Source organism: Medicago sativa, chromosome 6, assembly GCF_051527215.1.
Source record: "Medicago sativa cultivar Bolivia chromosome 6, Bolivia_mono, whole genome shotgun sequence".
In the NCBI taxonomy this organism is placed as follows: Eukaryota; Viridiplantae; Streptophyta; class Magnoliopsida; order Fabales; family Fabaceae; genus Medicago; species Medicago sativa.
In genome coordinates this window covers 96334230-96350241 of record NC_140754.1, presented here as the reverse complement: position 1 = coordinate 96350241, position 16012 = coordinate 96334230, and the positions used below count along the sequence as shown (strand labels likewise).

Genomic DNA, 16012 nt, shown 5'->3' with positions numbered 1-16012 from the left:
CTCATCAATCTTTCTCTCTCTCTCTCTCTTAGCATTTTGAATAACATTACATCCAAAGCCTACAAAAGTAGAAAACTAAAATCAAAGCAAAACAAAAACACAAAGCAAGGAAGAAGAAAAATAACAAAATGTCGTGGCAAACTTATGTTGATGAACATTTGATGTGTGATATCGATGGCACTGGCCATCACCTCACCGCGGCTGCCATTCTCGGCCATGATGGTTCTGTTTGGGCTCAGAGCACTTCATTCCCTCAGGTAATATCCACTCAATTCAAATCAATTTATATATGTGTGAGCGCGCGCTTTTTTAATATATGTTTATGTGCACACACACTTTTTTAATGTTCAATTTGTATCAACGATCTCGTCATCACAATGTTGCTATGTAGATCTATCATAACAACTATTTTCATCTTGATTAATATTTTGTTTGATATTTTAATTCACATTTGAGACATGTGGCTTTTCAATATCACATTGTGAACATTACTTTCATTTGATTTATAGATTGATCAATCTATCGATTTAATCGATTTTTTTATTTGTGTGTACTATCACCGTGCTAGTAGCGATTATTTCACATTTCGACAAGAGTATAGAAGAAACTTAGACAAATTGTGCTATAGGAGTCAGGATCTGTTTGTTTCTTTGTGTCAAATTGAGTTGATAATATGAGAATTACATTTCTGATTTGAGAAGCTATGAGATTAGGGCCATGTTTGGATAAACATATTATTTGCAGTTTATAGAATAAACGCTTATCATGACTAAGTACTTGTCAACGTTGCAATGAAACTCAAGAACATTGTATCTTTTAGGTCTTATTTGTGTGATGATTTTGTTTATATGTGAAAGCTGTGTGCTTTTAAAGTGCATTGATTTGTTTTATGCTTCTTTTTACAGTTTAAGCCTGATGAGATTACTGGTATCATGAAAGATTTCGACGAACCAGGACATCTTGCACCTACTGGCATGCACCTTGGGGAAATCAAGTACATGGTTATTCAAGGAGAGCCTGGAGCTGTCATTCGTGGGAAGAAGGTAACTTGATATACTCATAGGGTGGGATTGAATCGCTGGTTCAAACCCGCACCCTAACATAGCAAATGTCTCTGCAACTTTTTACCGTATGAGTTGTGCGTTTAGAAGAATTTATTTGGATGATTCTTATTACAGCATCTTTCTCATACAAACGACATGAGAATGAAAAATATATTGTAGGACGAGCCAAACCTATATATTTTTGTTTTCACAATGCACATGTACATTTACTATGTTATATACATATATTTACCTTGAAAGTCTTCACATTGAGTTAAGTTTTGTTGTGAAATTCAAATGTGATTTCTGAAAGTTTGTGACATCATGCTAGATGTTTTACAATTAATCTGATTAAGTAGCTTTTCAATATTTTCTTTTGCTTTAAGATAACCATTTGAATACTAACATAGACACAATATACGACACCGATACTCACACATAGACACTAATAATAATCTTAAAAAATGAAGTGATTGAATATATGATCAATATGCCGGTATTAGACCGCCACATATCAGACACTAACACACCTTTGCATCTGCATTTGTTTTGTAGGGATCTGGTGGTATAACAATAAAGAAAACTGGGCAAGCTCTAGTTTTTGGCATCTATGAAGAACCTGTTACTCCTGGACAGTGCAACATGGTTGTTGAGAGGTTGGGAGATTACCTCGCTGAACAAGGTCTCTAGATCAAGAATCATCAAGATTTGATTATTTTGTTTTTTCGTACTATATTGTTTTGATACTATAATCAGAGGCAAAATGAGACATATAGGCTATGAAGCACGGACACTTCTCGGATTAGGTGTGTCCTGGTCGTACACGTGTCGTGTCTGACACCGACACATATAATTTTAATTAATTATGTGATTTTCTCAAATTATTAGCGGTGTCGGCGTGTCAGTATTGTGTCGTGTCCGTGTATCCATGCTTCATAGCATATAGGGAAGCAATAAGTTGTAGACTCCTTGTTTTGTATTTTGTTATCCTTCTATTGTTAACTTCATTTTTCTTGTTCCATAATTAAATGTAATAAAAGGTAAATCAAACAGAGAATAGAAGATTAGAAATAAATCCACTCATTCTCTTTGTTAACATTTCATGCAAAAACTTGCATTGGGATTTGCACAATTTTTGCAAGTCATGCGGCAGATGCGATGTGAAGCCCTAATTCGCTCTCGTGAGATGTGGTAGATGAGGCAGGGAGCCATTTGCTCTTGAAAGAACAAAATTGTGAATTGTTGATGACGATGATAATAACAATAATAATACTAAGAAGGTGGAAGGCGACGAGAATGTCAAGAAATGTACTCTAACCCATTACAATAATACAAAGATACTAGAGAGGCATTCTAAAGGATTATTTAACCAGTTTGAGAATACAAAATCAGATGCCATATCCCTCTTGCTAATTAGCCAACTCCATGATAGAGCTTGAATCTTGGCCCCAATACTTGTGAAATCAACCATGGCCTCTTTGAAAATTATTGCATTCCGCAACAGCCAAACGTTCCAGATTGTAGCTAGCCAGATCAAGAAGCGTGTTTTCCGGTATGCCTTTTCCTTTAGTTGCTGTCCATGTTGCAGAAAGTGTTATCTTCCATTAATGTATTCGTGAATAATGATTCACATCCGAACACATTGATCTTTGATGAGGCACCACTCTTCCACAGTTTATTAATCGCTTTCTTTTGACTTACTTCTAGTGAAGAAGCAGAAGCAGATTTTTGCAGAATTTCGTAGCATGTTTTGACCGTGAAACCTGTGATTCTGTTTGGAATCCAACTCGACGAATATGAAGACTCCTTCGAAGGTGTTATTACTTGTAGCACTGTTTTCAACTCTGTTAATTCCTGTACACATGTGATATCTTTGTTGACTTCCCAACTCAAATTCCACCTCCATGATGTACTTTGCCAAATTCCATTGTCTGCAACCGTTTAAAATTCTGCAGGTCTGGCCGAATAAAGTGATGGAAATAAACTGCAGAATGATTCATTACCAAACCATTTGTCCGTCCAAAAATCTATCTCCAATCCATTGCCCAAGTTACATTTAATGTTGTTTTAACCATGCTTCGCTCGTCATGTTTGTTTTGCCTGCAAGTAAAATGTCTTACCACCAATTCGAGTCCTTTCTTCTTGTCATAGGACCATCACGGGTGAGTACTTTACGAGCTAACAGACCATATTTGAATTTTAACATATCATACCAAAGTGCATTATTTTCTGAGACACCGCCACTTCTATTTGTTCAAAAGATAAGTATTGAAAAGCTCCAAGTCCTTCACACCCAACCCACCTTTATAGCAGACATACTTGGTTCCAACTTAACCGGTTTCCAAGTATCACAACACCGTGGATTCGCCCCAACAGGTAGACCAAGGAAGCAAAACGGGAACTTATCAATACTGCAAGAGAGGAAGGCAGATGCGGAATCAATGAATTGATCTTCAAGGTTGATCCCATACAACTTGCTCTTGTAGAAATTGACTTTCAGTCCTGCTACTAATTCAAAGCCTCTAAGAATCGACTTCAAACTCCATAAGTATTCCTATGAACCTTCACTTAAAAGTATATGGCATCATTTGCGTATTGTAACATATGGTGCTTTTTATCATTACTCACCACGTAACCTTTAAAACACCCTCTTCGGATGACATTATTTACAAGACCTGTGAGACCTTGCAACTATAATAAACAAGAATGGAGAAAGCGGGTCTCCTTGCCTTATCCCTTTGTTCACCTCAAAATCTTCTGTCGGACTTCCATACACAAGAACAACCGACATTGAGCTTGAGAAAACGCAAGCCCTCATCCATTTAATCCATTTCTCATGGAACCCCATCTGGTTGAGCATATATTCTAGATACTTCCAACTAACAGAATCAAATGTTTTTTCGAAATCTACCTTTAGGAACATAAACTTATCTCATCTTTTCTTAATTAAATCAATTAACTCATTCAGCACAACCGCTCCATCTAAAATTTGTCAGCCTAGAATGAATGTTGTTTGGCAAGGCGAAATGACTTTTCCCAACACCAGTTTGAGAGATGGATTTGAATGATGCCTCACTCAAAACTGGTTTATCCTTTTCATGTTTAGTGATGAGTCATAGATAGTATTATTTATTGCCTTATTTAGTTTAGTTTTATTTTAGATTTGATTTTATTTTATTGCATTTTATTTTAGTTTAGAATATTTTACTTCAAATTGTCTTTTATTTTATTTTAGGAATAAATATATGGTGGAAGGTGCCTTGGAGCAAAAGAAAGAGGACTGGAGCAAAATACAGCGCAAGAATACGAAGATACGGGGCAAAAATACATTTCCCCTTACCAGAAGCTTGGCACGGCCCGTGCCAACATGTGGCACGGCCGTGCCCGTCCCAGAAACCACTTTTGCTGCTTTTTCTTCAAGGCCAAGTTACCCTGTTGCGGCTTTACCGTTTTATCCTTTTAGTTGCTTAGTTTCTAAGTCAATTGTAAAGCTATAAATAGAGTAGCTCTCCACCATAAACAATCATCTTTTACTTTGTTTATTTCAATTGCTATTTCAATAAAAGTCTTTATTTCGTTTTACTTTCTTCTTTCGCAATTTACTTTTATCGCATTCTCTCTTCTTCCCCCATGTCTACGATGAACATGAGTGAGTAGACTTCTTTGTCTTGGGATCGTTGGATAAGTCTAATGACGTAATCCGGATCAAGCCAAGTCTTAAACCCTAATTAATTGTTACCCTAATTCCTAATCTAAATTCACCGTTTTAACATGAATTAATTATTATCAAACTGTGGAAGCGAACGCGGAGGGTTTGATAATGGTTAATTCATCATCACAGATATCAATTCATAAAGCGAACGCGGAGCTTTGATATCCGAACAAGTGAATTTAGACAAGGTTTGCGAAACATGAGAATAGTCTAGCAAACCTTGGGACACATAAAGTTTCGATCTTCAAGGGTCCCAAAGGCAATCACCCATGAGAATAGGTGTGGTTGTTGGAGGGATACACTCACTGACTTCGAGAGGAGCTGTGATATGCTAAAGAGAAACTTGTCCTTAGTAATTAGGATTAACGTTTAATTATAAGTTTAAGGCTTGCTTGTGAAAAGATTCGTTATTACGATGAACCAATGATCCCAAGGCTTTTTAATATTATTGTTATTTACCTTCAAAAACTGCACTCTCCAACTTCTTATTTCTTTCTCTTCTAATCAATTTCTAAAAGCTAATTGGATTGACCAACTCCCTAGCGGAACGATAACTCTACTTACTACTATTACTTCGATAGGCCGTGCACTTGCGGTTTGGCCCTATCATTTAGCAGCTAGCTCCTTCTGAAGTTCAGCCTTGCAAGTCAACACATCCTCCAGAAACCTCATCTGCTTGTTTAGTGGTTAATTAATATTAACGAACTCAACTATGAACGAAGAAACTAAAATTATGAAACTTGAATCAAAAGCATTGATAAAGTCCGGATGCATAAACTTTGTTAACATTTCCAAAAAAACATGCCTCGGTTTTTAAATCATACGCACACTTCACATTTTTCATGCCGCTTCGAATTTCAGCAATGACAGCAATATGCGACATCTTCGTCACCGACTTCTGCTAGTATAGAGATTAATCTTAAAGAACTCAAATATTGACAAAGAAAGTAAAGTTGTATGAATCAAAAGCATTGCTATATATATGTGCCCCATAACATTTCCAGAAAAAACCTACCTTGGATTTTGCCCAAGATAATTGGTTGATTCATTCACAGCACAGCCTTTGAAAACAAACAAAAGAAACATTGAATTGGAAATTAAAAAGAATAAAAAAAGGAAGAATGTTCCATGAGAGATCATATGGGCTTTACCATTTTCAGAATTGTGCAGCCTCCTCTTATTTAGAAAGGATGGAATTTTGAATAGAATGTTCCAAGATCGTTGAACGGATTTGAAACGCATCAGCGATTTTACCGGAAGACGACTTAGTATCTCTATCTGAAGATCTTTGGTTAAACTTGCCCAATTCATCCTCTCTGGATGTACACAAGGTAAATAAACTTCTAATTTTAAACTAGAATTTAAAAAAAGAAAGAAAGAAGAATGAAAATACATACATGAAAGAGTGAGGAAAGAATGAAAATAGTTTGATTATCAAAATTTGAGAAAGATATTATAACAATGGTGAACCCTAGACAAGAAGCATTGAATAAGAAAATGAAAAACCTAACCCTAAATCCAAGAAGATTTGAATATTTTGAGCTATCAATCACAAAATAGATTGAAATTCAAGAAGAAACATAATAAGAAAGGTCATCCTTCTCCTTTCCAAGGCAAGAAAATTAAAAACCTAACCCCCAAATCCGAGAAGAGTTGAATATTTCTTTTGAAGTTCAGCACTCAAATTTTGAAGTTCATCATTCTCCTTCAGAAGTTTAGCAACTTTCTTCTTTTGAAGATCAGCCTTGAAATTCTGCGCATCCTCAAGGAACTTCATCTGCTAGTTTAGAGGTTAATTAATAATAAAGAGCTCAATTTGTTCAAAAAAATAATAATAAAGAGCTCAAATATGAACAAAGAAACTAAAATTGTGAAACTTGAATCAAAATCATATCGAAAGGCTAGCCCCATAAACTTTGTTAACATATCAAACAAAACTTGCCTCATATGTTAACTTAAACTCAGAATCCCACTCATTCATGTGTCTTCGAATTCTATCAGGCAGTTTATCAAGCGCCGTCTGCATCAAGAGACGCTGGTATAGAGATAAATCTTAAAGAATTAAAATATGGACAAAGAAACTAAAATTGTTTGATTACAAGCATTGCTCCGATAACATTTCCAAGATAAAACTTACCTTGCGTTTCGCCCAAGTAGCAGAAAAGATGCCGGTTGAGATTTAGGGCAAGTTATTTGCACTTGTGAGCTACACGGATAGAATGAAAGAACAAAATTGTGAAAAGACAACATGAGGTATGAAGGTAATTATTTCCCGAGCATACTAATTAATGTATGAGAAAACAAACAAAAAAGCATTGGATTGGAAAACTAGTAAACAACCAAAAAAGAGACATAATAGAATTGAAAAAAGAATGAAAATACCTTGAGTGAGATTATAAAAATGGGAGAAATTAAGAGATTATGAATGAAAATTGGCATGCAACCCTAGAGAGACAAGTAGTTTTTGTCAAAAATAAATAATAGTATTTTTGAGCTGAATGGAGAAATTTTAAATAAAGCCCAAGCCCGAGCAAACTTAACGAGAAAAACAGATAAACGCTTGTTTATTATCTATCTTGTCGGTCTCAGTTCATCTTGTGCAGGGCCATTTTGTCGTAAAAAAAAAGCGATTGTTTATGTCTATTCATATTTTTTCTTCTTCAATTTCTTTTCTTGCTTTGCTTTCCTCCCTATTATCTATCATCAATTTTTATTGCCATTTCAACATAACTTTTAACTCTTCCACTCCCCTTCTCACTCTATCACTCAGGGCTATTTCACTCACTCAAACACCAAACCTGAAGACTAACAATTGCAAAACTTGAGGGACTAAATTGCATTTTTTTTTTGAAACGGCCAAATTTTATTAACCGACGAGCCCGTGCGAGGAGCACTAAGAAGCTCGGGTGGAGAAAAAAAACAACTAAGGGGAAATCGGTTGCCATTCAATCACCAGGCTCGAACAAAAACCCCTTTAAAAACCACCCAAAAACAAGAGAAACAACCCCAAAGGGTAATGACGCAAGGATATACCTATGACGACACATTAGCATACCCCTGCGTCAACACCAATAAACCACCCTAACCAACTAGCAAACCCACCAAAAAACACCAGCTGCCTAGCGCATACCAAGGCTCGCTAAACCGCCAAAAAACACTGCTACTAGACCAGCAAAACAGGCCACAGACAAAACAGCTTCTGCCCCCTACCAAAACAAGGACACAGCCACACCTAAGAAGGGAGAAGACAACGAATACTGCTGCCTGTTGCGGATTCGATGAGAAAACCACACCAATAACAACTTGATGTGTGGAGCAAGGGATAATAAAGCAACCAATAATCAAAGTGAATAGAACAGTTATAATCACAAGCCAAAAGTAGAAAACAACACAGCAAGAGAAAAAGAAGAAGAGAGAACACAAAGAATATGTTTACCCAGTTCGGTCCAAATTGACCTAGTCTGGGGGAGAGAGCAGCCCTCCGTTCCACTATATGATGAGTAACGTTACAAAAGAGATGGATTACAAGAATAAGTCTCCCGCCTAATTCTACCCAAATCCCAGCCTCTTCCCGTAACCAAGAGACTCAATCCTAATAGTGTTTCCCAAGGTGAATCAACCCTCAAAACCTAGTGTTTGTTCCAAAGAGACAAACTCTATACAAACCCTAGTTTTGTTGTTGCCTTTCTAAACCCTTGTTTCAGCCCCCTCTATCTCCAGGTTTACATGATACAATGCCTATATTTATCGTAAAAGAAACTCCCATAAAATTGTACCAAATCTGGCCCAAAAATACGTTTCTGAAAAATAACAGCACGCAAAATCGGGCCCCGATTTTTACCATTCGGGCGCCGATTTTTCCAGTACCAAACTGCTCCCAAAGACAGCCAAAATCGGCCCCCGATTTTTGCCATTCGGGCCCCGATTTGTACTTTCAGCAAACATCAATTTTTGGCCTCCAAACTCCAATTTTGAGTCACTTTCACAACACTGCCTGCACCACACATTGCTGCCACAGAAACCGCCCTGACCTCTAACAGCAGAAAACACTGCTGCACCAGCCGAATCAATGCCCCCTTAAAACAAATGCCGCCCCCCACTTAACACACAAAACTCCACCAAAAAACAACCCCGGGTCAACCACCAAGACAAAAGCGAGGATTCCAACACCATTCATAGAACAAACATGTAGCGATTTTCAAACGGGACAAGCTCCATTGCCATGACAGCACTTTAATTTGCTCCACCAACTCATCCACTCCAATAATCTTATTATTGAAAATTCGATTATTTCTCGTCTTCCAAACCACCCAAACCACCGCATGCCAAATCAACCACGCTCCCCTTCTAAGCTTATTAGAACACACCTTTCTAGACCAACAAAGAGCATGAATGAAAAGATTAGGAGGAATGATAAAATTAAAACCCAACCACCTCATGACCTCCCGCCAAACTTTCGAAGCCATATCACAATGTAGGAAAAGATGGACCGCCGATTCAACTTCAATATCACAAAAAACACACCGCTTGGGATCATCCTCCCCTAGAAGCCGTCTCTTCGCGAGATTAACCTTGGTTGGAATACGATCAAGTAACAAAGTCCACGAGAACGCCAACACTTTTCCGGGTGCCTTACTCCTCCAATTCTCACGAAAAATCAACTCCTCTTCATAAGACAAAGTACCAACCGGAAGGCTTTGATCTTGAAGAAGAGAGAAGCAAGACTTTACGGAGAAAACCCCATCTAAACCCGGTTTCCACACCCACCTATCAACACCATCCCTCCTCACAAACCCATTCAATCTCTCCAAGAGAGAGCATAAAAGCTCTTTTTCCCACTCAAACAACTCACGCCGCCAACCCAACCTCCACAAACCCCCTCCTCATTCCTCTCAAAAAAATCACTCACCACACCATCTTGAGAATCAACTAAGGAATAAAGGCGCGGGTAGACCTCCCTTAAAGGAACATTAGTCACCCACGGGTCCATCCAAAAGAATTTATTGGTTCCACCTCCTACCTTTCTCTCCAACTCATTAAAAAACCACCGCCCCCTTGATCTTCCAACCCCATCAAATCTTTCCACCAACGCGACGCATAGGAAGGCCAAGTCTCACCCACCAACCTACTTCGGAGACTCACACAAGGGCCATATTTATCCTCAAGGACCTCTTTCCACAAAGTCGGAACATCATCAATAAGCCTCCATTTCCATTTAGCAAGGAGGCTAATATTAACCAACTTGATATCTCTCACTCCGAGCCCCCCTTTACTTTTTGGTTGACAAACATTCCTCCACTTAACCCAACAAACTTTCTTATTATCCCCGACGCCTCCCCATAGAAACCTCCTTTGAATACCTTCCATATTTTTCACCACCTTGATCGGCATCTTGAAGAATGATAGATAGAAAATGGGAATCGAATTTAACACCGAGTTTAGAAGGACAATACGACCTCCTAAACTAATGTATTTATTCCCCCAAGAATTAAGCTTAGCACTAATCCTCTTCAACACCGGTTCCCATGTCGACAACTTCCGCGCATTTGCACCCACCGGTAAACCCAAATACATGAAAAGGATGGAACCCACTTACAATTGAGGAAAGTCGACGCCATCCTCAAGAAATCCGGCGAAACATTCACACCAATGAGACAACTTTTATGGAAATTAACCTTTAAACCCGACACCATCTCAAACCCCCTTAGCAACGCCTTAATAGTCCAAAGGTTCTCCACCGAAGCCTCTCCAATACACAAGGTATCATCCGCATATTGAAGGTGCGAAATCACTGTACCACCTCTCTTCACCTCAAACCCCTTAAAAAGATTCCGATTTACCGCATTATCCATAAGCCCACTAAAACCTTCCGCCACCACAAGAAAAAGGAAAGGAGCCAACGGATCGCCTTGCTTTAAACCCCTTTTAATATCTATTTCTTCCGTCGGACTTCCATTCACAAGGATTGACATACTTCCCCCAAAAACACACGCCTTCATCCAAGCTATCCATTTACCCGCAAAACCCATCCTCCGAAGCATATACTCCAAAAAACTCCACTCCACCGAATCATAGGCTTTCTCAAAATCCACCTTAAGAATAAGACATTCACGCTTCCTCAACCTAGCCACCTCCACCACTTCATTAACAACCAAAACACCATCCTCCAAATGTCTCCCTTTCAAGAATGCCGATTGGCTTTTTGAAATAACCGAATTCATAACTTTCGAAAGTCTTCTGGCCAACACCTTCGCAAGAATCTTATAAATACTACCCAACAAAGAAATCGGTCGAAATTCTTTTAGAGATGAAGGGCAATTCACTTTGGGGATAAGAGTCACAAAATAGGATAAAAGACACCTCGGAAACACCTCATCACCATGAAATTGATCAAAAAAGATTCTCACCTCATTCTTGATAAGATACCAAAATTGTTTGAAGAAGGCAAAATTAAAACCATCCGGTCCCGGGCTCTTATTACCATCACTTTCCTTCACCACCGCCTCTATCTCTTCCATCGAAAACGGAGCCACAAGGGAAAAATTATCGGCATCGGAAATAGTAGCAAACTCAACTCCATCCAACTTGGGTCTATCCCACTCATCACACGCCACTTGAGCCTTAAAGTAATCAACAACCTCCCTCCTAATCTCATTCACATCAAACACCCAATCGTTACCAACTTTCAAAGCTTTAATCCCATTACGGTGGGCTCTACTCTTCACACACCCATGAAAAAACTTCGTATTAGCATCTCCCTCTTTAAGCCATTTGGATCTAGATCTTTGAAACATTAGTGATTCTTTACATTTCCATAATTTCCAAAGTTCAATAAATTTGTTCTTCCTCGCCTCGACCTCAAGATTCGACAACGTACCATGATCACATTTCCCATCAAGCTCCTCAATCTCAACCCTTAGCAAATTTAAACGCCTCTCCACATTACCATACTCCGCCCTATTCCAATCCCTAATTACCTCCTTCAAACCCTTCAACTTAGATTTTAACACAAAACCCATCCACCCAACACCCCCATACGTCCTCCAAGCTTCTTCTACCACGCCTTTAAACTTGCGATTATCCAAACAATAGTTATTGAACCGAAAGGGTCGCGGACCCCAGTCGGTTAAATCACCTTTTAACACCAACGGGCAATGATCGGACACATCCCTAGGGAGAGCCCATAAAGACACATTCCCCCAATACTCCCTCCATTCTTCCGATATAAACACATGTTTTGAATTTAAAATAATTAAATTTTAAAAAGTGATACATAACTTTAAATGATTGGATGATGGATAAATATATCCAACCAAATTTTAGGGTACCAAAGTATATAACAAATCTGACTATTTGAACACTTTTAGATGATTGGATTTACTAACAATATCATGCTTGAACTTGAACTTTTCTACGGTTAACTTGATTTTGATACAGACAAGAGGCAAGTTTGGTGATGAAATTGAGACATGAGTTGGGAAAGTCGTTCAGATGAAATTGAGACATGAGATGCAAAAGAAATAAAAGGGTGTGAAAATCAAGTCAACTTATAGTGGTCCAACATTTTTCTAACAAATGTCATATGCATTTCTAACCAATTACTTGTTACCAGATTCTGTTAGGAAGCTTTTGATTCCAGAAGCAGCTATATGGTTGTTACTTGTTACCAATTACAAAAGATACTGAATTTTGAGGTTTTAGTAATCATCTTTCTCTTCTCTCAGTCATATCACTCATGCTACTTGAGGCATTTGCTTTGCATTTTTAACCCTCCCAAAAAAATGAATGTTTATCATTTTGTTTGATTGAAAAAAGCGACTAAAAAGTTTGGTGCAAACTCTTGTATAGAGTGATGGTTATACATTCAATCAAACCTGCGTTTGATTCGTCAATTTGGCATTATTATCCGTGATGGGTTTGCTTTAAATTTTTATAAATATAGATATCGCCATACCGGTCTACTTTCCCAAACTCTAATACTGAAATTCTCCATGTATGTTCATCATGTTTAGTGTATGATCCACTTTAAACAAAAAATTTCTCATAGAGAAACCAATCCATCTGTGGCCAACAACACTCAAGTAACAATAGATACATTATATAGCAAACTCCAAATCCCGAAATGGCACCAAACTATTAAATCTGCATTCGAACTTCTGTTTCATCAAGTCTAAACAATAGTTGCCATCTCAAAATCATCACCAAAACCAAACCAAGAAGAGACATAATAATCATCAAATTTAATGGAACAGTTAAATCAACTAGAATTGAAAGAACTAGGGAAGCAATAAGTTTTAGACTCCTTGTTTTATATTTGTTCTCCTTCTATTGTTAACTTCATGTCTCCTTCTAGGGTTAAATAAAAAAGGGAATAGAAAATTAGAAATGAAAACCATATAGACTCTTACATTTTCATATTCTAAAACATAAAAGATCTAGTACTCTATTTTGTCCAACAAAAATAAGGGTTCAAAATAGTAAATTAAATTTTACTATAGGTTTGGTCCACTAAAACAAATGAAGGAAAGAAGATTGCCCGTCTACTCATCAACTAACTGATCAAATTTTGGATGTACTTCATCTTAAGCCTCCGGCTGCTTCTTCATCTGATTTAGCTGTCTGCTTTCGAACTTCATCTATCCTCCTTTGAAGTTTAGCTCTCAGCTTTTGAATTTCAACATTATCCTTTTCATGTTTAGCAGCTAGCTCCTTTTGAAGTTCAGCCTTGCAAGTCAACACATCCTCCAGAAACCTCATCTGCTGGTTTAGAGGCTAATTAATATTAACGGACTCAAATACGAACAAAGAAACTAAAATAATTATGAAACTTGAATCAAAAGCAATGCTATCAACTTGCCTCAGTTTTTATATCATACGCACACTTTGCATCATTCATGCCCCTTCGAATTTCAGCAACGACATCAACATGTGACATCTTTGCCACCAAATTCTAAGAGTATAAAAACAACATTGAAAAAATTCATTAAAATTAAAAATAACTGAAATATTAAAAAACTTTAAAAAAAGGACTAGTAATATTAAAATGAGCTGAAATGCGGACAAAGAGATAAAAATTGTTTGAATCAAAAAATTGCTACGGCTCCCGTAAACTTCGTTAACATTCCCAGAAAAAACTTGCCTTGGATTTTGCCAAAGATCTCCTTTTGGGGTATTTTCTCCTTTTGGGGTTTCTCCTAAAATTGATTGATTCATCATAGCCTTTGAAAACAAACAAAAGAAACATCTGAGTTTTGAAAATTAAAAAAACAAAATAGGACATAAAATCAATCATTTAAATTCCATGAGACTATTATTAGCTTAACCTTTTTTAGAACTGTGCAGTCTCCACTTCTTCTCAAAGGCAGGAGTTTCGAATAGAATCTCCCAAGATCGTTGAACGCATTTGAAACACATCAACGATTTTACAGGTAGACGAGCTAGTATCTCTGTCTGTAGATCTTCAGTTAAACTTTCCCAATTCATTCTCTCTGTACTTACATAACGTAAGTTAAACTTCTAATTTCAAACTAGAATTGAAAAAAGATAGAAAGAAAAATGGAAATAGCTTGATTATGAAAATAGGAGAAAGAGGTTTTGAAAATCATGAACCCTAGACAAAAAGCCTTGAATAAGAAAATTAAAAACCTAACTATTTCGAGCAATGCAAGAATAGGCATACTAATAAAGGTAAACCTTCTCCTTTCAAAGGCAGGAAAATTAAAAACCTAACCTCCAAATCCGAGAAGATTTGAATATATATTTTGAAGATCAGTTTTCAGATTTTGAAGTTCATCGATCTCCTTCAGAAGTTTAGCCACTTTTTTCTGTTGAAGTTTATCCTTCCAATGCCGGGTCATCTCCAGCATCCACAACTGTCGGTTTAGAATATAATTACATAAGTATTTAAGAACTCAAATACGAACAAAGAAAGTAAAATTGTGAAACTTGAAACAAAAACATTACTAAGGTAGCCTATTAAACTTTGTTAACATTTCCAGAAAAACTTGCCTCTGATTCTAATTTAGACTGAGACATCACATTCTTCATGCCTCTTCGAATTTCAGCAATGTTAGCATCATACTGCTTCGACTTCTGCAGGTTTAGTGATTTAATATTGAAGAACTCAAATATGGACAAATAAACTGATACTGTTTGAATAAAAATCATCGCTACATGCCAATAAAATTTTCAGAAAAAAAACTTGCCTCAATTGGCCGGATGTGGTAGTTGTTCGTTGGCAGTTTGACTCTACCTATGTTTAACCCACCATAAACTGGCCTCATTTTCGGTTATTCGATTTATATGATTGAGGAGAAACTCAACTGCACAATTAAATTGTAAATCTGAGAAATAAACCCTAGACATGAAGCATTGAATAAGAAAATGAAAAGCCTATACTCAAAATCCGAGAAGAAATTAATATTTCGTGCAATCAATCACAGAAAAGATTGAAAGGCAAGAAGAGAAATAATAATAAATAAGTTATATATAATATAGAGAGTAGAAGAAAAGAAGAAGAGGATGATGAGGAGGAGGAGTGAAGATACCGTACCTTGAGTTAGAAAGAGATGTTACGAATGAAAATTGCATGCAGGTCTAGAGAGCCAAGTTATATATACTATAGGTAGTAACCGAAGAAAGAGTATTTATTTGGGCTGAATGAAATTTGAAAGCCCAACCCAAGCCTAAGCCTTCCTCTTTTGTATGTGTGTCTTTTTTTTTTTTTTTTTTTTTTTTTTTTTACGCATATGTGTGTGATTGTTACTCAACGAAGAGATGAATGTCATAAAGTTATAATATTATAAGTCAAAATATAAAAAAGATATATCTATAATATTTTGCATAGTAGTTTTTTGGCTAATATATTTTGTACAATATTTTGTTACATCTTGTCAAAAATAAAAATATATATTTTGTTACATTTTTTTAAGGAAGCAAATCAATGCATTTCATTAGCGAAAGAATTGTATATATTTTGTTACATTTATTCTTTCAAAAAAATATTTTTTTTTTTACATTTATTGGATTTAATTTAATGTTTTTCCTTTTTTTAATAAAACATTATCCTATTTGAGTTGTCAATTAAATTAACAAAATATTTTTTTTTTTGTGAAGAAATCAAAATGAGATATATTACTACCAGCAGACTATCTACCTAGCACAAGATGTGCCAAAGAAGATAGACAAAAAATACACAAAAGTTCAACAAAGAGAAGCACAAGTTAGCCAATATGAAAACTATAAAGAAAAGCATTGT

The 16012-nt window shown here is 36.6% G+C and overlaps 2 protein-coding genes across 2 annotated transcripts; one reads left to right on the top strand and one right to left on the bottom strand.

Annotated features, from left to right (window-relative positions):
• Positions 1-2139, top strand: LOC146918590 (profilin-2-like). The gene is made up of 3 exons (XM_085720235.1): positions 1-257; positions 906-1043; positions 1599-2139. Exons 1-3 carry the CDS (start codon positions 129-131, stop codon positions 1731-1733), a joined length of 402 nt encoding a protein of 133 aa, XP_085576361.1. The 5' UTR covers positions 1-128; the 3' UTR covers positions 1734-2139.
• Positions 2140-13058: 10919 nt separating this feature from the next.
• LOC146918589 (uncharacterized) lies at positions 13059-14922 on the bottom strand. Its single transcript, XM_085722072.1, has 5 exons — positions 14764-14922; positions 14486-14627; positions 14079-14243; positions 13613-13974; positions 13059-13512 (listed from the first exon to the last, which is right to left on the bottom strand). Exons 1-4 carry the CDS (start codon positions 14920-14922, stop codon positions 13871-13873), a joined length of 570 nt encoding a protein of 189 aa, XP_085578198.1. The 3' UTR covers positions 13059-13512; positions 13613-13870.
• Between the last annotated feature and the right edge of the window lie 1090 nt (positions 14923-16012).